Source organism: Pelmatolapia mariae, linkage group LG15, assembly GCF_036321145.2.
Source record: "Pelmatolapia mariae isolate MD_Pm_ZW linkage group LG15, Pm_UMD_F_2, whole genome shotgun sequence".
NCBI lineage: Eukaryota > Metazoa > Chordata > Actinopteri > Cichliformes > Cichlidae > Pelmatolapia > Pelmatolapia mariae.
The window spans coordinates 16361458-16384706 of NC_086240.1; the positions used below are offsets into that span (position 1 = coordinate 16361458).

General features: G+C 40.2%; 2 protein-coding genes across 2 annotated transcripts; one reads left to right on the plus strand and one right to left on the minus strand.

Moving 5' to 3' along the window:
- Positions 1–3399: 3399 nt before the first annotated feature.
- On the minus strand, positions 3400–8047 carry hsp90ab1 (heat shock protein 90, alpha (cytosolic), class B member 1). The gene is made up of 11 exons (XM_063496595.1): positions 7898–8047; positions 7575–7781; positions 7299–7458; positions 6822–6955; positions 6435–6740; positions 6162–6327; positions 5856–6046; positions 5193–5340; positions 4813–5081; positions 4028–4361; positions 3400–3936 (listed from the first exon to the last, which is right to left on the minus strand). Exons 1-11 carry the CDS (start codon positions 8045–8047, stop codon positions 3818–3820), a joined length of 2184 nt encoding a protein of 727 aa, XP_063352665.1. The 3' UTR covers positions 3400–3817.
- Positions 8048–10407: 2360 nt separating this feature from the next.
- rbm25b (RNA binding motif protein 25b) lies at positions 10408–23156 on the plus strand. The gene is made up of 17 exons (XM_063496593.1): positions 10408–10534; positions 11038–11138; positions 11345–11562; positions 11662–11719; positions 11858–12018; positions 12108–12293; positions 12399–12482; positions 15308–15585; positions 15888–15999; positions 16299–16388; positions 17259–17332; positions 18231–18381; positions 18600–19011; positions 19998–20293; positions 20514–20612; positions 20707–20754; positions 22209–23156. The coding sequence occupies exons 2-17, from the start codon at positions 11060–11062 to the stop codon at positions 22299–22301; spliced, it is 2439 nt and encodes an 812-aa protein (XP_063352663.1). The 5' UTR covers positions 10408–10534; positions 11038–11059; the 3' UTR covers positions 22302–23156.
- Positions 23157–23249: the final 93 nt, after the last annotated feature.

Here is a 23249-nt window from a genome sequence, read left to right on the forward strand (position 1 = left end):
TGTTTGAGTTCAAAATGTTTTTTGTGCATGTAAAAAAAAAAGCTAATTCTTCAGCACAGGCAAGAATTAAACTTCATGTTGTACAGCTAAAAGCATGTTCATCACACGGAGGACTGAGAATGAGTAAAGGAATTTGATACATATAAGTAAATATCCACTTTATTAGGTACACCTGCATAGACAGGCCAATAATCAGTAATAGTAGCAAGAATACTATAAAGTCCATGCATGTGGGCAAGTCTGTTTCACAATACTTTTCTTGTTGGCACCAAAGTTCATTCATGATAATATTTTGAATTATGGGGGCCAAACCCAGACCAGTAAACCTTTTTTTGGAACACCTGAGTGCCTGAAAACGGTCTCTTTTTAGCGCAAAGTACAAGTGCAATCTGAAAAACTAGTATTTTAATGATAAGCTGGGAAAGAACATTTTAAAAAAAAAGAGTCCAATTTGAATAATATGCCTCAGCATTTTCACATTTAGTCAGCTTACTGATCCACAGTGGTCATGTTTATTGTTTGCTGTAAAGGTGTGATGATTCAGACTTCTGGCTCAGATGAAATTAATAGTTCAGCCACTCTCATGCTGTGATCCATTCTGAAAGACTCGTGTCACCGTGCTTACTGGTGCAAAATGCAGTGGAAAGTCCAGAAATGGGTTCTCCTCCTCCTCCTTCTGCTCTTCCTCCTCTGCAATTTTCACACTTTACATAACCATGCCGTAGGCCGCATTGAACCCTTTGGGAAGCAAGTTCAGACCCCTGGTGTGCATCCATGCCACGGCAATAAAGGTTTTGATTATGCTCACCATCAGTGTTTAATGCATTAGCCTGCTGATGTAGTGGAATCTTTCTTAATTTGCTCACATGCTTAAATTTCATGTATGGTTGTGCTTTCATAGTTTGAAAAGGGAGTACGCTCAGAAGGCAAGGGAGTTGAGGACATGTGGGGATATCGATGTCCTTGCCAGATAAACAAGATAAGATGGTCAGGGCTGTCTAGATCAGGGGTGTCAAACATAAGGACCGGGGGCCAGAATCAGCCCGGCAAAGACTCCAGTGGGGCCCACTGGATGGCTCTGCAGAAAAGGTTGAAAGAGAACATATATTTTGGACTTTTAATTGTACTTTCATAAGTTTTACAGCTTTTCCTCTTCTCCTTGGCCCTTCATGCTACACCAAAGTAATTAAGTTATAGATTTCTGTAATTTTACTCATTTGCTTCTTAAAATTTAAGCCCAAGGAGTTGTGCTGAGAGATTTCTTCCTGTTAAAATAGCACTTCATTTTTTTATATAAAATATCTCAGGGATTAAATGTGTAGTTAAACATCTGTACACTGGCAGAAAGTACAGTTTCACTGGTCCAGGCAAGTTTCAAGTTAAAATATTCCACACATTTCATCAAACCTTTAAGATCAGCTATATAAACACATAAAAAAACTAACATTTATAGTGTTATTTGATTTACCTCATCTAACCCTTATCCTTTGATGAGTTTCCACAACATATTTATATACACGTGCTTCTGGGAGAGCAGAAAGAGTATGTAGAAATGATGAATAGGACCCTTTGTTATATTCCTAATATTTAGGGAACCGGCTCATATGCCCCAGCTTAAAATGAGACTGAGTTTTTAGAATTGTGGTTTTTAAGCTGCCAAATAACCAAAGCTACAAACATCAGCCAGGAAAACATGACAAGGTATAGCAACGAGTGGTGTACCTTCCAAACCAACCTCAGGCATGTCTTTATCTACACCATACCACATGGAGAGAAAAAGACTTGCACTGCTGCTGCAAAGTGAGTAGGGTTTGCAAAGACACATCAAGGGAACACACAGTTCCCTAGCTGTGTCATAGGGATGGTCTTATCCAATCCTTAAAGATATTCAGATTTTAAAAACATACTACTGTATTATAAGGTACTGTATCATTAACTACTGTTAGGGGTTTGAGTGGGGAGGAGAGGAGAGGCTGTCTTTTAAAAGTTAAACATGTAATGTTTTTAAATCTACATTTACCACCAGCTCTTTGGGGGCAAATCATTTCTTTAATTTGCACTGCATGTTCAAAAACATGCTTTGTGAGTCTACTTCTGCTGTAGACTCAGCAGAAGGCTGTAAAAGGTTATCTGTTGGCTCTTTGATACAGCTGGGATAGGCTCCAAATCCACACAATGCTCTTAAGTGGCTGAGAAATGTAGATGTGTTGATTATACGGTGATATTTACACTGATATTCTTAAAAGACCAACTCATTTATTTACTCTTACAGAAATGGACTGGTTCATTATGGTGTTACTGATAGGACAACACAGGGTAGAGAATGGCACTGAGGGACACAGTCACCCCAAGCTTCACTATATGGCTACACCCCTGATTAAAGGGGCTCACTGCTGTAGTAGCAACTTAATTTTCATGTTCAGTGTCCACATATTTATTGTAATATACTTTGCACACTCAGCTTTCCCTTACTGTCATGGCAAGTTTAACATGACCTTTACTAACCGTGCCTGACTGATGCCGTTAGTCCCGCTGTCACTTTGTGCCGTATTTTTACATTTATTTACATAACGTTGTGAGTATTTGCGCACACAGCACAAGTTTTAAGAAGGTGGTCAAGTCACAGAGATAAGAGGTGGCAAAGAAGCAGCGGAGTCGGTTTCTGAATGACAGAGCTCAAGTTTCCTCACTATCACTTTGACTGGAGCGAGTGTGAGTGAGTTAGTGTGTGAGGGGACAGACACCCACACGTCACTGTTTTACTGACAAGAGCAGAAAAAACTGCTGCCACCTACTCAAGCTTGTACAAAACACACGACTTCCAGGAAAGCTACACGCTCTACATTTCCCCCAAATGTTCAGCTGATACTGCCTCACGCTTTGAAGAAACACGTGCCTCCAGCACATGGCTGCGTCCTTTAATGCAACTATCTGCATTTCTCAGTGCTGTTGTCAGATTAACAGGATTACTTCGCTTTTCTTTTTACTCCCTTCTCACGCACACCTGCACTGTAATTTATGCAGCTGTATGAGAGGTCTTAAAGTAAGAGAAATTATGGATTTTAGTGAGAAGACAAAGTAGATTTACATTAAACTGATCAGATCATACATTAAGATGTAATGTAGTTGGCATTTTGATGCAGCTTTAAGCAAGGTGCGGGGGGGGAGACGACAACGACTCCTCTTTACAATAGTAACACTTACAAAACCCATTCTTCTGTGTCTAAACCACTTGTATGCTGATGTTTGGAAAAGGCTCTCACACTGTAGCATGTCCCCACCTAGTGGATACATTGAGCAACTGCCCCAGTAAGAATTTTGAAGACGTGTGCCAGGTCCAAGTATGTGTGCAAACACTTATTTTAAATTCCCTAAGACATAAAAATACTACAAGACAAATAAGGTCTCACATCTTTAATTTTTTTGCAAAACAAGACTTGGAATTACAGACGAGCCTGAACTCAGGCAAAGGAATCATACAGTCCTCTCTCCATGCAGTGTGCAGAGTTGCACGTGAACAGCACTCCCCCCAAACCCTCCAGATGCGACTGTGGAATGTACTTGTGTTCACACATTTACCGCTCTGACATTTAAAACTCAGTGCAACAGGGTTCTCATTAAAACAAATGTGGCGTCACCATGAACTTCTACAGGAAAAATCAAGACGGCCTCTTAAAGAGCTCTTCAGTGTGATGCTCCACACTCAAGAGCACCAATATCGGTCCACCACACAACATTAATAGCTATTTTTTTACAGTTTAAGGATGAACAGTTGGAAAGGGAGGATTATGTGTTGAAATCTGGGGTGCCATCTTGTTTAATCCACTTCTTCCATGCGTGAAGCATCGTCCTCAGCTTCGCCTTCTAGGGGAGGCATCTCATCTGGGACTGCTGTAGTGGTGGTCTCCTCTGCGGGAATGTCGTCATCGTCGATACCTGAGAGCAAAAAAAGGAAGAGCGTTGTTCACCTAGATCGATACCTACTTCTAGAAAGTAAAGAGGATCTGGATCTGCAGCGTTTTCTTACCAAGACCAAGTTTGATCATTCTGTAGATGCGGTTTGAGTGAGTCTGTGGGTCGTCCAGGGAGAAGCCTGAGGACAGCAGTGCGGTTTCGAACAGCAGGATGACGAGGTCCTTCACAGCCTTGTCGTTCTTGTCAGCCTCAGCCTTCTGCCTGAGAGTCTCCATAATGGGGTGGTCAGGGTTGATCTCCAGGTGCTTCTTGGCCATCATGTAGCCCATGGTGGAGTTGTCCCTGAGTGCCTGGGCCTTCATGATCCTCTCCATGTTGGCGGTCCAGCCGTAAGTACTTGTCACAATGCAGCAGGGGGATGACACCAGTCTGTTTGACACAGTCACCTGAAGGAGACAGAAGACATTAAGATTTAAAGAGGCTCAGGTGACACATCTGACAATTTTAAGGAGAAAAGTCAAGTTAGTCAAGCATGTTAGAAATAATACCAGCACATTACAACTTTAAATCTAGTCTAGTTCGTTTACTTCCCCAAATCCTTGCAAAAACTTAAGTACTAGATGCACATTACTGCAACAAGCATGAGTTTGACTGCATTCACTTTAGGGTTCAGATTTCAAACATGTATGTACAGTGACACATCTGGCAAAGAATGCAAATCATTCACATCACACCAAGACTGCAGGAACTCACCACAGTACAAGTTGGGACCAATTAGATGACCTGTTACCAAACAAAATCCTGTCAGCCACAGTTGTGAACTTTGAGACCCTAAACGCTAGAGCACGAAGGCAAGTTTGGGTTAATCTTAGTTGGGCTCTCATTAGGATCACTGACCTTCTCCACTTTCTTGTCAAGGATCTCCTTCATGAGCTTGCAGAGGTTCTCAAATTTAGCCTTGTCATCCTCCATCTTTTTCTTCTCCTCCTCATCCTCAGGCAGCTCCAGACCCTCTTTGGTGACAGAGACCAGGGTCTTGCCATCAAACTCCTTCAACTGCTGGACACAGTACTCATCAATGGGCTCCGTCATGTACAAGACCTCAAAACCACGCTTGCGGACACGTTCAACAAAGGCAGAGTTGGCCACCTGATCCTTGCTCTCACCTACAAATCACAAAAAAGCGATAAAGTTTGAATAAAACTGCATTTTTAAAACTTCTGTAAATGCAGTTCTCTTCTATCATTTCAGAAGCTACTTAATTTTATTTTCCTCACCAGTAATGTAGTAGATGGATTTCTGGTTTTCCTTCATGCGGGTCACGTACTCCGAGAGGGAGGTGGTCTCGTCACCGGACTGGGAGCTGTGGTAACGCAGCAGCTCAGACAGCTTCTTGCGGTTTTGCGAGTCCTCGTGCACACCCAGCTACAAGTGAACAAGTAAGATTTATCATCTTATCCAAAAACAACCTCATACACCAGTAGGTTAATGGATTCAAATAAAAATTCAATCCCACCTGTGTATGGTCAGGTGGGATGGACTGCCAGCAATGTCACAATTCTAATCACACTGACATTGCACACGGCATGAATTCTGCTACATAGTTTGTCACTTTAGGCTTTTAATTAACTTCATGTTTTCAGTCTACAGCATAAATGTGGGAAGTTTCTATTCCTAATGCAGGATTGACTGCATGGGATTACATAAATGCCAAAACAGCTATTCTTCTGGGTTTTAAACATTTTTTTTTTTTTTTTGGTAATAAACAAAGGTCTACACTAATTTGAACAACAAGAGGGCTTTACAAACCAGATTAAAGAATAAAGAGGTAAACCTTTGAGGTCCATGAAGATGCACTGACATGAAATGAAGAGAATTTTAAGAGCCAACTTTCCTAAAGACAAACAAAAAAAGAAAAGTAGCCAGAAAATTATAAATACCTTGAGGTTCTTTGAGAAGGCTTCATAGAACTTCTTGTAGTTTTCTTTATCCTCACCCAGTTCAGCAAAAAGCTCAAGACATTTCTTGACAATGTTTTTACGAATGACCTTCAGGATCTTGCTCTGCTGCAGCATTTCTCTGGAGATGTTCAGGGGCAGGTCCTCAGAGTCCACAACACCACGGATAAAGTCTGGAATAACATACAAATGCTACACTAAGCCTTTGCCTTTAAGCAATTCCTTACTGTGTGCTAAGCTGTAAATTAAAGTACTTTCAGGCTAAAGGTAAAAAGCAAGTCCTCTTACTCAGATACTCGGGGATGAGCTCTTCACAGTTGTCCATGATGAAGACTCTCCTGACGTAGAGCTTGATGTTATTCTTCTTTTTCTTGTTCTCAAAGAGGTCAAAAGGTGCGCGACGGGGGATAAAGAGCAAGGCACGGAACTCCAGCTGGCCTTCCACTGAGAAGTGCTGTAGAGGAAAATGACTCATTTTAGCTTTATTGTAGTTTATGACTAGGTTAAAAACCCAGTAGGCCAATTAAAACATGGCAGAGCAGTTCAGGTTAACCTGCTTACCTTAACAGCCAGGTGATCTTCCCAGTCGTTGGTCAGACTCTTGTAGAACTCGCCGTACTCTTCATTTGTGATGTCGTCAGGATTCCTGGTCCAGATGGGCTTGGTCTTGTTCAGCTCCTCCTGGTCGATGTACTTCTCCTTGATCTTCTTTTTCTTCTTCTTGTCCTTGTCTTTGGAGTCCTCCTCATCATCTGAGCCAACATCCTCAATCTTTGGCTTGTCCTCACCTTCCTCTTTCTCCTCCTTTTCTGCCTTTTCTTCCTCTGCCTCGTCGTCACTGACCTCCTTGTCACGCTCCTTCTCCACCTGCAGATTCACATTACTTTGATTTTTACTTTGCTGTTCTTCAACGGTATTCTAACAACGTCCTCTCTAAAAGTCACTTACAAAGAGGGTGATTGGGTAGCCAATGAACTGAGAGTGCTTCTTCACGATCTCCTTGACCCTCTTCTCCTCAATGTACTCTGTCTGATCGTCCTTCAGGTACAGGATAATCTTTGTTCCACGGCCAATGGGCTCACCTGTGAATAGTTGTGATGCTTTTAGTACATTTTGTACTAAACAGTGTCCATGGATTCAAGATTCAATTTTTAGATACTGCAACTCCATATTTAAGCCTCTAAAGGAGCGCACTTTGCTAGACGATGCCAACTTTAACGCCAAGAATGAAAACAACCCTCTTAATATTTTAAAGCTACATCGTAACCTCAGACACACGAAAACCAATACACAATTAACAACATCAAGACCATTAACAGTAGTAAGAACTGCTTCCAATTAATGAGAAATCAGGGACATCCTGAGATGTACCCACAATATTTAAAAACAGGTTTAGTTCTGATATTGTAACATCAAGACACTTACTGTTGTCAACCTTGACTGTGAAGGAACCTCCAGCAGAGGACTCCCAGGCATACTGCTCATCATCATTGTGCTTTGTGATGACAACCACTTTCTCAGCAACAAGGTAGGCAGAGTAAAAACCCACACCAAACTGACCAATCATGGAGATGTCAGCACCAGCCTAGAGGAACACAGTCAGTTCTAATGTTAGATTTCAGCTCAATTGTGAACATGGAAAATGCTGTCCTCTTATAAAGCGTCCCTACTGTTCCATACTGAGACTCATTCCCTTCATACCTGCAGGGCCTCCATGAAGGCCTTGGTACCAGACTTTGCGATGGTACCCAGGTTGTTAATGAGGTCGGCTTTGGTCATACCGATTCCAGTATCGACCAAGGTCAGGGTGCGTTCAGCCTTATTGGGAATGATGTCAATTTTCAGATCCTTGCCACTGTCGAGCTTGGAGGGATCAGTCAGGCTTTCATAGCGGATTTTGTCCAGAGCCTGTTGTTTAAACAACAGAATTAAAACTAACATTCTTTAAAGCATTCAGAAACAAAAAAATGGCTAAAAATAAATGCATTAGTGCTGAATAAAAAGCTCTGCTTCTGCTAACTTACATCAGAAGCGTTGGAAATCAACTCCCTGAGAAAGATCTCTTTGTTGGAATAAAAGGTGTTGATGATCAGCGACATCAGCTGAGCGATCTCAGCCTGGAAGGCAAAGGTCTCAGCCTCCTCTTCTTGGTGCATTTCTTCAGGCATCTGCATTAAAACAGTTTGTGTATGCTTTAATAAAATGGTGGATTTCGATGAAAACAGGATGATAAAGCTAATTATGGGAAGACAGAGATCCGGTTAAACTACATTCATTCAACTACTTTCAGTTTCGCAAACTGTATCATCGTTTGATCCTGTCAGAAGTCGGTTACATAATATGGATAACTGCCGTCATGTTGCGGAAGTGGCCGTTAACCAACATGGCGTCGAGCGACAGACAATGGACCCCGCAAACACGTGCTAAGGAAAAGCTACCGATGAAAATAACGAAAAAAAGCTTATGCAATGCGGCAAAATAGGTTCACCCAGAAGAGCAACTTAAAGCCGTGTATTAACGACGGCAAACGTGACTGTCATATAAAACGGCTCTGCCACCAATTCGAATAAATAAGAGCTAAAAACACCAGTCACTTAAGACGAGCATAAATCTGAAAGCATTGGCAACTTGAGAGACTAACTCGTGCGTTTTATAGAAACGCGACAGCTAGGTGAACACGGGGACTAAACGAAATCGACTCAAGACAGTTCACTTTATTCTTATAAAGATTTAAAAGGATTAATTCGGTTAATGTGGACCAGTCGTACACTATATGAACCGATACAGCGCTGTCATGTTCGCCACACCTGCCTTGGTACTACACACGGCTGGGGCAGTGCGGCAGAGTACAGCATTTACACTGCTCGACGTCTGCATGACAAGTGCAAACATTTCTTACTCCACAGTAATTAAAAACCAAAATTTTGAATACTACAGTGATAACTGTGATATGTTAGCCGTACCTGACCAAAGTTACTTAAGGTTACAACCGTAACTCGTGAGAATACGAGCTGTATACTTCACTGACGGTTTAATAAAAGGTCAAAAATCAAAGGCTAAAGCACGTAGTAACCAACAAGAAAACGTTCGTCTACATACCTTGTTAATTTCGTTGACTTTTCTTGAATAAAATGCAACCAAATCGCTATCCCTTACGCTGTCTGACGCAGAGAAATGGAAAGGGACCTCCTTTTAATAGACCGGTATCTTTATACACGTGCTTGACTGTGCAGTCGTATCCATCCGCGGTGCGCCATCTAGTAAGGAGAAGTACATCAAGTGAATTACAGTTAATGTTTTAAGGCTACATTCACCATGTGATGAGTTTGAATGAAGACTTGAGGAAATACGATAACTAAATAAATAAATATGATGTTATTAAGACATTTTAGCAGGTATTAATTCAGTGGATTGAAGTGTAATGTGTACTAAGGAAAACAAATCTCTGGAGATTAAAGCTATTATTATTAGGTATACAAAAACAAGGGGACTTTTTCAAGATTAATTAGTAAAGTGAATCCAAAAACACTTTATACTACTTTATACTAATCTCCTGGAAAACACAGTATTACAGTTTTATTTCTGAGACAAGCGCATCATTGCTGCCATCTTGTGGCCGTTAAAACCAAAAACGAAAGTATTGTCAGAACCGATCTATTTTATACCAGTTTCCAGAGCTGCCGCGATATGCTATCAAGGCAGAATTTAAATCAGTCTAGCAAATAAAGTCAATAAAACTCACGAGTATACTGTTAATTTCCCGAGAGACCAACAAAGACTTTAGATCTTTTTAATCTGATGGAGGAATATTCAAAAACATGCAGGGTGTGCTTCGTTTCTTCTAGCACTTTCCATGAAAATCCCGCCTAAAGTGACGTCACGCGATGTCAGTCGCAGTCTTCACATAACAGCCGCTGTCTCGGAGAGGCACCGACAAAAAACAAAACAAAACAAACACACAAACAAAAAAAAACAAACGAACAAACAAAAACAAAACGCTGCTTATGCAATAAATAAATAATTAATCTTCAGATATTTATTCTGTCGGATGTCAAAATTATTATTTTATTCGTAAAAGACATTATGGAGGATCTCCTATGCACAAATAATAGACTACGTCTTTGGATTACATATTAATGTAATTAAATAAAAATAAAAATCTAAATTGACGGTGTCTTAAAATTTCCACAAAGTAGTACATACAAGTGCAGGAGTTGTCTTATAGTATTGAAATCTATTTCTAACCCAGCAAACGTTCAACATCGACAAACGCTCCCTAACCTTATGTTTCATTAACCTTCTAGACGACCTTTAGGATTGCTATCTAAATATTAATAATAATAAGAGTAGTGATTTTTCTTATTGATGTTAATATTATAATACTAGTATAAAACTATACTCTAATGCTAGTAATAATAGTAGTACAGTTATTGCCGCAGTAGATACTAGTATCGTTAGTAAACTCCGTCCAGTGGTCAAGTCTTGGTGTACAAAGCAAGCGCTCATGTAGTGTTGCTCGTAAAGCGCTTGCGTCAAATGTTTTTTTTTTGAAGGCCCGACTAGCCAACGTGCTAATCCAACATTTGGAACGTTAGAGGAATTTTCATAATTACTAACCTTCTGAGAGTATTTTTATTCTTTTAAACACCACCCGATTAAAGGTATGTATACCTGGGCATGTGTAGATTTATCTTGAACTTTAACTTTGCCCGGTAATAGTTGAGTGTTGTTTGTTAAGTAACGCCAGGTTGCGCTAATATTAGCTTAGCCTAAGTCTATGCCGGGGACACTGGAGCGTGCTCGGTGCTAGCTTTAGCTAACTAAGCTGCTAGTTTTTTGGCCGCATAAACAGTGAACAAATTAACTCGTTGTAACACAATAACAATACGTGGCTCCTGGGACTTTATAATAGTCACCCTGCGAACGCCATCCCATTGAGCTAAGCTAAGTTTAAGTATTGTTGCTGCTGGGCAGCAGAAGTCACCGACGGGTACTTCAAATTCATATGACTAGATACCAATAAACATCGTTGTGCTTTCTCGCTTATAGTGTTGTTGGGTTAAACGAATCTTTGGGTCTTTGTTTTAATTTACATTGTTTAGAGGACTTGATATAATTACACATCTGGTGCTGCTGATAACGGGTATCTTGGTTCCTTCTTCAGGTCGGTCCAGTTCACTTCCACAATGTCCTTCCCCCCTCATTTAAATCGGCCGCTGTTGCCACCTCCAGGCATCCCTCCTCAGTACACAGGCTTTCCCCCAGGTAAGCACCCTTCTGATTGGCGTTCACCTGTTTTGTTTCAGGTTTACCACAGTGTCATTATTAAGAGGCATATTCGCAACACCCAAGGTAGTTGAGATTCGCTACATTACTGAAAATATTTGAGAATCGTTTTACTAATCTGCAGTCATAGATCTTAAGTGAAAATGGTGTAATTGCTTGTTGCATGTTTTCTTTGGCTGTTTCAGGAGCCCCTATGATCCCAGTTCACATGGGTATCATGGCCCCCACACCTGCAGTAATGGTTCCTTCAGTACCAGTGCTCAGCAAGCCTGCAGTCCCTAAGAGGGAAACCATTGCTGTGATTGCCAAAGACAGTGATGAGAACAGTGGCCCCACCACAACAGTGTTTGTGGGGAACATATCAGAAAAGGCTTCAGACATGTTGATCAGACAGCTGCTGGCGGTAAGAGGGGGAACACCCATTCTATTTGTAGAACTACACCAGCAAAGGCAGACACCCTCTTAAGTTGACAACTTTATTTTTTTCTTTGTAATTATATAGAAATGTGGAATTGTTTTGAGCTGGAAGAGAGTACAAGGAGCCTCTGGCAAGCTTCAAGGTAATTTTTATTATGTAGTCAGTATATGGGTATTAAAAGATGAAGAATATCTAGATACATGGCAAACCGTCAATTCAGTCTATAAATAAACATTTGATCATGCCCTTATGTCTATTTATATGTCAATATTTGTTCCAGCTTTTGGTTTCTGTGAGTACAAGGAGCCAGAGTCCACACTGCGAGCCTTGCGACTGCTTCACGACCTCCAGATTGGAGATAAAAACCTACTTGTGAAAGTTGATGCCAAGACAAAAGCACAGCTGGATGAGTGGAAGGCCAAGAAGAAGACTGCAAATGGGGTATGAAGTTTGTAACAGCAATTCAAATAAATGTTTGCAGCAGCTAGAGAAGGTGAAATATTGCTAAACTTGACTCATTATATTGACAGGATAAAAAGAGTGAAGATGCAGGAGAGGATGAGGAAGAAGTGTTAGATGAGGAGACAAAGAAGAAAGATCAGATTATCAAGGGCGCCATCGATGGACTGATGCGGGAATATGCTGCGGAACTTAATGCACCTTCACAGGATGATGAGTCCCAGCGACGAAAGAGAAAAAAGGAGAAAAAAGAAGAGGTGCTAACTTTGATTAATTGTTAACTTGTGCTACTGTTTTGTTTACTCCTTAGCTTGAAAGTGAGCATTGTTATTTCAACCTGTCAATGCGTTGTTTTTCCTCAGGATGACATAAACACTATTGACATGGAGGAGGACAAGAGGGACCTGATTTCCAGAGAGATTAGTAAATTTCGTGACACTCACAAGGTAAAGTGGCTTCTTTGATCTTGTAGTTGACATTTCAGGTTTTGGACAGCAGTTCACTCCTAGAGCTTGCACATTTAGTTGACACAGTTTTTTTTTTTTTGCCCTAACTCAGTAACATGCATACTCTACTATAGATTGGCGGTCCCTAAAACAACACCACCAAACATATTATTCTGCCCTAAACTATATGAAATGTTTTATTTTCATTGTTTGAACACTACAAGTGGGCAGACAGCTAGTGTATTCTTGTCACCTTTCTCAGGCGTGATTTGACACCTGCCACTATTGCCAAAATATCTAGGTGTGACCATTATAGATCCATATCTTCATTCATCACACAAAAATGCATGGAGACGATGTAAAGTTACTTAAAAGCTAATCTATTCATTAAACCCCACCATTATGATAGTGATCATATGGTGACTAAAGCAAGATGAATCTCAGAGCTTTGGAAAAAGTTGCCAGGATAGGATGTAAGTATCAGCCTTCATTTACTATATACATATACTGGGCGTCCCCCTCTTGAGGACTTGCATTGGGGCAACTGTGCTGCTCAGTTGTGTGTCTGTGTGTGTGTGTGTGTGTGTTGGCCTTGATTTAGCCAACCTTTCCACCATGCAAAGACAGTTTCCCTAGATCATCCTGAATTTATGACAGCATTGGTGCTTCACTTGAAAGCTGATGAGTCAGTGAACCTGTGCGAGTCCTCTGTAAATTATGGTCTGTCATAATGGTGTTCATGTTGAAGCACAAGGACTCAGTAACTACTGCAGTGACTTTGGCTGTAGCCTTATTATTCTAGTGTGGGGTGGGGGCGCCCTCTCCACAGCAGTAAGATGATCTGAAGACTAACAAGGTACGTGCTCTCTGTATGTTTTGTTGTGGAATTTCTTTCTTCTGTCTCTTCCATTTGATAAATATCTTACTCTCTCTGCATTCGTTTTTATTTTTTTTATGAAAGATTAGTTAGTGAGTTTATTCAATCAACTGTTTAAATTCTAATTTTTATTAAAACAACAGGGAAGGTAGCAATCTAGTTGGGTTTTGGATGCATAACTCTGGTTTGCTTGAAGTGTCCTCCAGCTGTAATCATGATCTTGCCAAAACAGCGTTTAAAGAAAGGGAGAAATTTCAGCTGCCTGTTGTGACCTATCATATTTGGGCTGATCGATTTTTAGCCCCAGAAAAAAATAAGAAATCATACTTAATTCAATATCATTATGATTATTTAATGTGGTTAATCAGTTTTTAGTGAGTGACTTTGCAGGGAGTGAATTCAGGCTTTTTATGGGGAAAGAAAATTAAAGGAAGCGCTTAAATGCTGAAAGAGTATTTTTGCGAAATGTTTTAATAATACCAGATTTTTCTTTATAATTATAAGTTTGCCTAAATATTACTGTTTATATACACCCATACATGCTTACTGTAAATAAATAAAAAAAATTTTTTTTTTTTCATGGTCGCATGTTTATTTAGCATTTAGCCTTGGCAGACAATGCAGAGGTAAGTAAAAAAAATGTATTAAAAGAAAGGAAAAAACACCTAACGTGAAATCATAGATTTGAATTAGAGCTAGGGTATTAACTAATATAAAGACAATTTAACTGGAGCATTATAGATTTTTAAAATAATTAACATCTATGTTATCTCTGTCATGTCACACGTTTCTTTCTCTTGAGATGCATAACACCCAAGGCTTTTAATTAGTTAGTCATTGTAAAGACCAACTGACTGCATATGACTTGTACAAGAAAACCTTTTGTAAAGTTATTTTCCATCTAATCTCAAGTACAACAGTGCCAATGTAAAAGGAATGCAAAATGATGAACATAGTATTATATTAAGGCTCAGTATATTCAATCATTGTTTTTAAAAGTCTTATTTTGCATCAGATGCCAGTATAACTGCAAAGGAATTCTGGTTAAAGCCTTGTGTGTGATGTCCATAAAACCAGAGTTTGGTGTGTGTGTGTGTGTGTGTGTGTGTGTATGTGTGTGTGAATAATCAGTCCTGAAGAGCTCCTGAAGACTTCTGCAGGGGTAAGACCGTTTCTACAATTTCATTTATCTGTTCAGAAATATAACTGATGTTCATAATGTTTATTTTTTTGATTTTAGCAAAATACCAAATGCCATGTTACTCATTGAAGGAAAGGCTGTTGTTGTTTGATGACGATGATAATGATGATGCTTAAGCAAGACAGAATCCCATAACATTTTTCCCTTGTATACCGTGTGACCTGCTTTCCTCCCAGGCCTAACTTAAAAGGCTTGTAAGGGCAGCGAAGGGCTGAGTCCATAGTTCAACACCTGTAAGTCACAAACAACTAGTTCAAAAAAAGACTGATGCCTGTTTTCTGTTTTTGTTTTCCTTGTTCTGAGAGGAGGACTCTTAAGGAGACAAAAAGCATTGTCATTTCCCGCGTTTTTTTTTGTTTTTGTTTTTTTTTTGTTTTTTGTTTTTTTGTTATGAATGCCTCAAGTTGGATATGTTCCACGGGTCTTTAAGGCCATTAAAGTGGTTTCCAGTTCTATTCTTGCTAAGCTGTAGTTTATGCTGCAGGCTTCAAGCAATAAACTGTCCTATAGTTTTAGATTAATGTTGAAGCTGTCTCTCTGTGGGGGGAGAGCTTTTTGATTGTTCCTGGTTTTCCATTTAGGATTCTGGCTTCTTATACAAGCTTTGCGCTGATTAGCAAAGAGCATGTTCATCTGTGAAACCAAAACCTGGAAACCACTTGATCTGTGCACAGCTGTGAATTGGTTGCAGGGGCTCCCTGCATCTCGTGTGGCATAAGCTGAACCTGTCTGTATTTTACTCTGCAGAAACTTGAGGAAGAGAAGGATAAACGAGAGAAGGAGCGGCTGGAGTTTGAACGTGAAAGGAGGGAACGGGAAAAAGAGCGAGAGCGGGAAAGAGAGCGGCGGGACCGCGAGAGGGAAAAGGAGCGAGAGCGGGAACGGGAGAGGGAACGAGAACGTGAGAGAGACAGAGATCGAGACCGAGACAAAGACCGTGACCGCAGGACCAGGGAAAGGGAACGAGAGCGAGAACGGGAGAGAGACAGAAGCCGTGACAGGAGTGCCGACCGCAGCCGATCCAGGTGAAGCAAAAAAAACCAGATTAATGTATAAAGACACATGTTACAATTAAACACGTGCAAATGTTTGCAGGTACTTTGCTGGTGATTGAATTCTGACAAGTTTCTGCAAGCTGATTTTCTCAGGATTTAATTGAAACCACTTGAATTTTAAATTGAAATGTTAAAATTTATATCATCTCATTTTGATGAAACTCCTTAAGACTATGTACCATGCTTGATCAACACCTTAGTACTTGGATTTGCCATGTGTTTCTATATGGTCACAAATAAAAGAAAATGTATCTATGATTTCATTGTTGTAGGGAGGTCAGCAGAGACAGAGAAAAGAAGAGAGACCAAGAGGATGAAGAAGAAGCATATGAACGCAGGAAACTAGAGAGGAAACTTCGAGACAAGGAAGCAGCCTATCAAGAGGTGGGACTGGCTGTGCTAAAAATGATAAAAGCCATGCGCTGAAGAGCAATATAAGCTATCCTACTAGCAGTGAGGTCACAGCTTCTATTTCCTACTATACAAAATGTTTGTCTGAGAAAGTCAATACAAGCAGAAAAATTCAATTAAAATGATTCTTTATATGTCAAAAAAAATCCAATAAATCTTCAGCATCATTTCTATTTTAAGCAGAGTAACAGCCCTTGTATTACTCGTTTACCTTAGCTAGGGGTAGTTCTTGTGTGATGTTTGCAGCTTGCCTGACAATATATTTGTTGTAGCGGCTGAAAAACTGGGAGCTGAGGGAGAGGAAGAAGGCACGGGATTATGCTAAGGAGGCTGAGAGAGAAGATGAACGCCGACGAGAAATGGTAAGCGGGTTCTGAATGATCACTGGTTCTGTACTATTATACAGGTTAAGTTCATACTGTATTTATTTAACTAGGGATCTGTATAGCAAAGTAACTTTGGGGTTAACTCTGGGGTTACAGAGTTAAAGTGGTTTATTTATTACCAGACTACATTGGTATGTTGCGCTGCAGACTTAACCTGCTCTGGTAAAGGTTAGAATAGAGATAAGAGATGAACACACAGAGCCACAGCCTACAAACTAATCAGTTTTCTGGAAATGGTATTGCCTTGTTTGGAGAAACCTTTGGACCTCGGGGTGCAGTTAGTTGGAGGCTTTGTATGCTTTTGAGATGGTCTGCACCCTAAGCCTTGTACTCGCCAAACTTAATTTAAGATTTGCAAGAAGGCTAAACCTGCTTACTGGTTTGAATTCTTTACTAACAGACCCACTAACACACCCTGTTCATCTGAATGCACTTATAGTTAGACCCAAGGCTGCCTTATCGAATTGATAACCACCTTTGTGTAAATGCTTAGCCTATTTTTTTTTATTTTTTATCTTGGTGTGATTAAAGCCAGATAAGGAAGTCATATCCTGGGTATGTTAATTATATTTTATAGCAGAGCAGTCAGTTTTTCCCGCAAAACTACCTAAACACGTCTGTTTTTCAGTTTTAAGCTAAAATGTTGAAATGTTGTCTTTGTGGGATGCATTTAACAAGTTTGAAGTCTGCTCTTTTTGTCAGTTAAAAAGAATTCTACTTCATATCTTGTGTTGTCCACGTTGTAGTTCTCTTTGTTCATATGATTTAGTTTACTAATTCAGACAGTAGAATTTGTTAGAAGTAATTTTTGTGGAGAAGTTCATTTTTGTCCTTTGTTTTCATTAGATTAAAGAAGGCAAACGGTTAAAAGAGTTTCTTGAAGACTATGATGATGACAGAGATGACCCCAAGTATTACAGGTGAGTGTTAACCCAGGTCATCAAAAACAAATGCACTCATGCAGGATCCTAATTGGCTAATTATAGGTCACTATAAATCCACTCTAAAAAATTTCCTATACATATGTTGTTTACCGTACACTGCCTATTTCCTGTTGCCACCAGGCGGCACTATGAATGTGACCTAATATTGACACATACAGTGAAGGAAATGAGCAATCTCTAAATTTTATGGTAGTGGCTGCAAGAGTTTTACATGAGATTTCCAGATGGCAATGTTTAACCATATTCATAGCCACTAGTCTATGATTATAGTTAAATACTGCCATACACATGTTCAGAGGCAGACCCTTAACCAAACTTCTCATGTTTGATAATGAGTGAATTACAGGAAATGAAAATTTCATGGGGACTGATTGAAATTTGCTATGGCAACATAGGGGCGCTCTTCAGTGAAAACTTAAATGCTTTGCAATTTACCTACAAGAGTTTTTATTTATTTAATTTTATTATTTATTTTTGTGTGTGTACCGTGCTGTGTTACGTATGTTTATTAAATGTTATACATATACACACAACACAGCAGTGGGGCTCCTGTTTTGCAGAACGGTGCTATAGAGTCATTTTGCTCCACCCATGTACGTGGCCCATAACATGTGTATATTATCAGCAGACCTGACACATGTGCAAAATTTAATTAGAATCAGAGCATGTGTAGGACTTTAAATAAGCCAATTTCTTTTCTTTTTCTTTTCTATTTTTGGTAAGAAATTAAAAATAAAAACCCAAAAAACAGAGCATACACAATAGGGCCTCCTCACTATCAGCAGATCCTGTGTGACCCACATGTGGCTCATGGCAGCGCATGCAGTACTGCAGCCATTGTTCTGAAAGCTGTTATTTTCCGTATGACCCCTAGGGGCAGTGCACTGCAGAAGCGTCTCAGAGACCGAGAGAAGGAGATGGAGGCGGATGAGCGTGACAGGAAGAGGGAGAAGGAGGAGCTGGAAGAGATCAGACAGAGGCTGTTAGACGAGGGACATCCAGACCCAGACGCAGAGCTACGCAGGGTATGCTTGTCTGTAATGTAATATAAATGTGTGTGTTTGCCTGTATCTGTCTGAGCTGAGTGGGGCATGCTGTCTGTTGTCTGTGTGAAGGTCACTTTATCGTCTGAGTCGCTCTGCACATTATGTACGTCTAGCAGTCATTATCTGTTGACCTTCTTTTCTGTAAAATGCTGTGATTGGATGATTATTTTCTGCATATCTGCCTGTTATTGGTCCAGATGGAGGAGGAAGAGGAGGAGCGTCTGAGACAACCTCCCATCGTCCAAGAGCCAGAACCTGAGGAGGAACGTGAGCGCCACAGAGGTTCACGAGATCACCGGGAGCGCCGACAGGAGCAGGAGAGGGCAGATTCACGCTCACGACCCCCCCAGTCCGACAACGAGGTGGAAGAGGGTGAGGAGGAAGATTATGACAACGATGAAGACAACCCAGACGTGAAACCACGCTTAAAGCCCACAATGCGACCAATCACAGCAGCGCCTTCTGTGTCATCAGCCAGTGGAAATGTGTCTCCCAACACGCCCGGGGAAGAGTCACCCTGTGGCATCATCATCCCCCATGAAAACTCCCCACCTGAGGCTCTTCCGCAAGAGGAACACCGGCCAAAGATTGGCCTCAGCCTGAAACTGGGTGAGTCTAAAAGATCTTTTACCTCATTACAGGATGAACAGACACACAGCATACCCATGTAAATATGAATTCATTAATCGATTAGTTGATGAAAGTAGCAAAATGTTTAATAATTGATAAAAATTCATAACAAGGAAATAAGTTGCATTCTATAGACAAATAATTGTTTAAAACTGGGTTTAGGGTAAAAAAAAAAAAGAATAATAGGTGATGTGTTGCTTTTCTTCAGGTTTTGATCTTGTCTGAATGTATTCAAGGTAATTTGGCACCTGCTACACTGTTTGGTTAGTGTGAATTGGACTGAAGGAAAGGATATTTCTATATTTTAATTTATTTTGAAGCTAAATAACTTCATAGGGACAAATCTATGATACACAAATTCCTACATGGATCAGGCCGTGTTCCAGAAAGCATGTTTAACAAACTCTGACTCCCGTCCACTTCATTATTTCTGTCACCTCAGAGTGTCTTCACTTTGTGTGTGGGTATTTAAAGAAAGCCATCATTAATGGAGCTCAAATACCAATATTCACCATGGCAACAGATAATTAAAGAGCAGAGCCTCAATTTTCATCTAGTGGACTGAGGAATATGAATATGAATCATGACATTCGTCTGAAAAACAGAGGGGACTTATTTCAATCGGTGTCATCTGCTCAGGCATCATTTATCAAACCTAATTTCCCTTTAATAGATGAAATCTGGCAGAATTCCAGTTTTACATCTGATGTTTTCTTGAATCAAAATTTTAATCAGACAGTAACAAAATGGAAGTTATGACAGTGTTTTTAGTGTTTTTAATCAGCTAAATTTTTGCAAGGTAATGTGCCTGAATATGAGCTTTGATATGAACTATATGAATGTCAGGCAGGTGTTTCAATTGTTTCAACATTTTCAGATGCTGTTAAGGGCGTTTAAATAACTCTGGGGTTGCAGAGACAGAATTCTACAGACAGAACAGTAGTTAAACTCTGTGTCCTTGCCAGGTGCCACGGGAAGCCCCAGTCAACCCAACGCCGGCAAGAGGAAGAAGCTTCCGGTGGACAGCGTGTTCGACAAATTTGATGACGAGGAGGCTGACGAGCAGCCGCGCAAGAGGAAGCTGGTGCCCCTGGATTATGATGACGACAAGAGCCTCGGGGTGGACGGTGCTGGACTTTCCAGCATAAAGGGAGCCAATGCTGAGGAGAAACGCAAACACATCAAGAGCCTGATCGAAAAGATTCCCACCGCAAAGCCCGAGCTCTTCTCGTACCCACTGGACTGGTCCATGGTTGACACGGTGAGGAGAAGAGGGACAATTTGTGGCATCTCACTGAGTGTGTCTTATTTTTAATCCATTTGTAATTAGGCAAGTTAGAAAAGAAAACCTGTGCTAAGAATATTTTACTCACAGGATTTAAATGATCAAGGAGGGTCAATTCACAACCTTATTTTCTGCTTATTGCTAAAAATAATATAGAAACGGTGAATATTTCTCTTTGTCATCCCTTTTTCCACAGACGTTAATGGAACGGCGTGTTCGTCCCTGGATCAATAAAAAGATCATTGAGTACATTGGAGAGGAAGAGCCAACGTTAGTGGACTTTGTCTGCTCCAAGGTAATAGTCATGTCACTAGTTGACATCTGTCTTAGAGGGAATGTGGAACGATTAAAATGTAATCTTTCTGATATTTTCCTCTGTGTACTTTCAGGTGATGGCCCACAGTACACCGCAGACTATCTTGGATGATGTTGCCATGGTGAGCAAAGACACAGTTTATAGATGCTTGTTTATGGGGTTTCTCTGTGATTATATTTCTTGTCAGGATGCAGGTTTTTTTTAACCTCCTTACTAACCTTCTCAATCAAATTATACCAAAATACACTTCATTAGGTACACCTGTTCAGCTGCTTAATGTCAATATCTACTTAACCAATCACATTGCAGCACCTCAATGCATTTAGGTATGTAGACCTGATCAAGACAGCCTGCTGAAATTTAAACAGCATCAAAACGGGGAAGGAAGGTGATTTAAATGGCTTTGGACATAGCATAGTCTAAATATTTCAGAAACTGCTGATCTGCTGGGATTTTCCCATATAACCACCTCTAATGTTTGAAAAAGAGAAAATATTCAGTGAGTGACAGTTCTCTGGGTTCAAAAGCGTTGTCAGAGGAAAAGACTGCTCGAGCTGATATGAAGGCAACTCAAGTTACCCACTTGTTACAAATAAAGTATGCAGAAGAGTATCTATGACTACACCGTGAAGCTGAATGGGCAAAAGCAGCAGAAGACCACTCCTGTCAGCTAAGAACAGGAAACGGAAGCTTGGATCACACACAGTCTCATTAAAATCAGACAACAGAAGATTGAAAAGTATTGAGTGATCTACTGAATCTTGAGTAGAGTCAGAATCCTACCTTATATCAACAGTTTAGCTTGATGGTGGTTGCGTTATAGTGTAGGGGGATATTTTCTAAACACATTTTAGATCCCTTAGTACCAACTGAGCATCACCTAAACTACGCAGCCTACCTGTGCATTTCTGCTGACCATCCGTGTACAGTGTACTCGCCTTCTGATTCCAGGAGGATGTGTCACAAAGCTCGTATCATTTTAAACTGGCTTTTTGAACATAACAGTGAGTTCACTGTACACAAATGGGCCTCCAGTCACCTGATATCAAACTAAGAAAGCACCTTTTGAGATGTGAAAAAGTGCAAGATTCACATCATATCAGCAAAAATCTCAGAGCAATGGTTCTAGTGCCTTAGTAAATCAGGGACATCAGGAATTAAGGCAATTCTGGAGGCAAAAGAGTGCAACAGGTATTAGCAAGGTGTACCTAATGAACTGAAGAGTATGTTAGTTCCATCTGATTTAAAATGTGTGGGGGGAGATTTATGAGGTGAGATTTCAGGCGCACCTCTTATCGATCAAGGTGAGTGCCAGATAAAAATGTAACCCTTTAAGGCAACTGAAATTGTAACATTTGACTAAGAGTTCAAGATTTTTAAAGAAACTGGCCTTGAAATGTTTTAATGTCTCTCATTCGATGGCACAAGTAGAGCCATGTCAAATGAGATGTATTTTAATTAGCAGTTCATGGTCAGTATTTTAACATATTCACCTTTTCCACATACACGTCATGAGTTTAGGTTAGTCCTCTAAGTTTCTTTCGATTATCTAACTTTCCTTTTGTTCCGAGTCAGGTTCTTGATGAAGAAGCTGAGGTCTTCATAGTGAAGATGTGGCGGTTGCTTATTTATGAAACTGAAGCAAAGAAGATTGGGCTGGTAAAATAATCGTCGGCCGAATGAAGATGAATTCCTCTTCTCCTTTACCTTCATTGTGTATAATACTGTAGCGAATTTATGTCACCCCAGAAGACGTGACTGACCATACCAGTACAGACTGTAACTGCAGATTCTGCTCATTCTCACATTTGCACCAGTTGTTGGGTCTCCTTTTTTTTTTCTTCTTCTGTTTAAACATACTCAGGCTGCATCCACCTCCTCCACTCTGCAGGTGCTGATTGTGTCTGTGTGCTTTTGTGTATATACAGTTTGTCATTATTTGGTTATGAAGAAGCTACAGCTCTGGCCACCCAGGGTCACTGTGTTGGAGATGAGACCCTTTAGTCCCATACTTTTTTTTATACATGCCAACACACACTGAGTGAGAACAGTTTGCAGGTTTGCTACAAACAGTTCACCATTTCTCAAACTATTCTTTTGAGTTGTGAAATTGGGCTTACAGTTGAATGCGGGTTGGTTAAGTAGACACAAACTAAAGCGTATGAATGACTACAGCTATGATGTTTTTAAAATAATTACAGGGGTATTTATTAAGGGTTTTTGGATGCAACTGAATTTTATTTCTGTAATCAGTACACAAATTCTTCCCCCTCTCCCTCAATTTCTTGTCACATTCCTGACAAACTGGCATGTTGTTTTCAGACCATCTCTAAAACATCTCGTTCTCATTTGAAATGTCTACTGACAAGACCCATAGGCCATGTGTCATCCTCAATGCTGTAAAAGCACACGTCATAACCACTATAGGAAAATGAGCTAAGAACGAAAACAATTGAAATTGTGAAGATGCTCTCCATTTGTTTTTGTATTGGTGAACATTTGAATAAATAATTTTTATAATCATTTGACTTTTTTGGTTTTGCATTAAATCACAACCATTAATTTGAGTTCATGTCCTAAAATATGGAGCTGGATTTAGGGTTAAAGGGGGGTTTT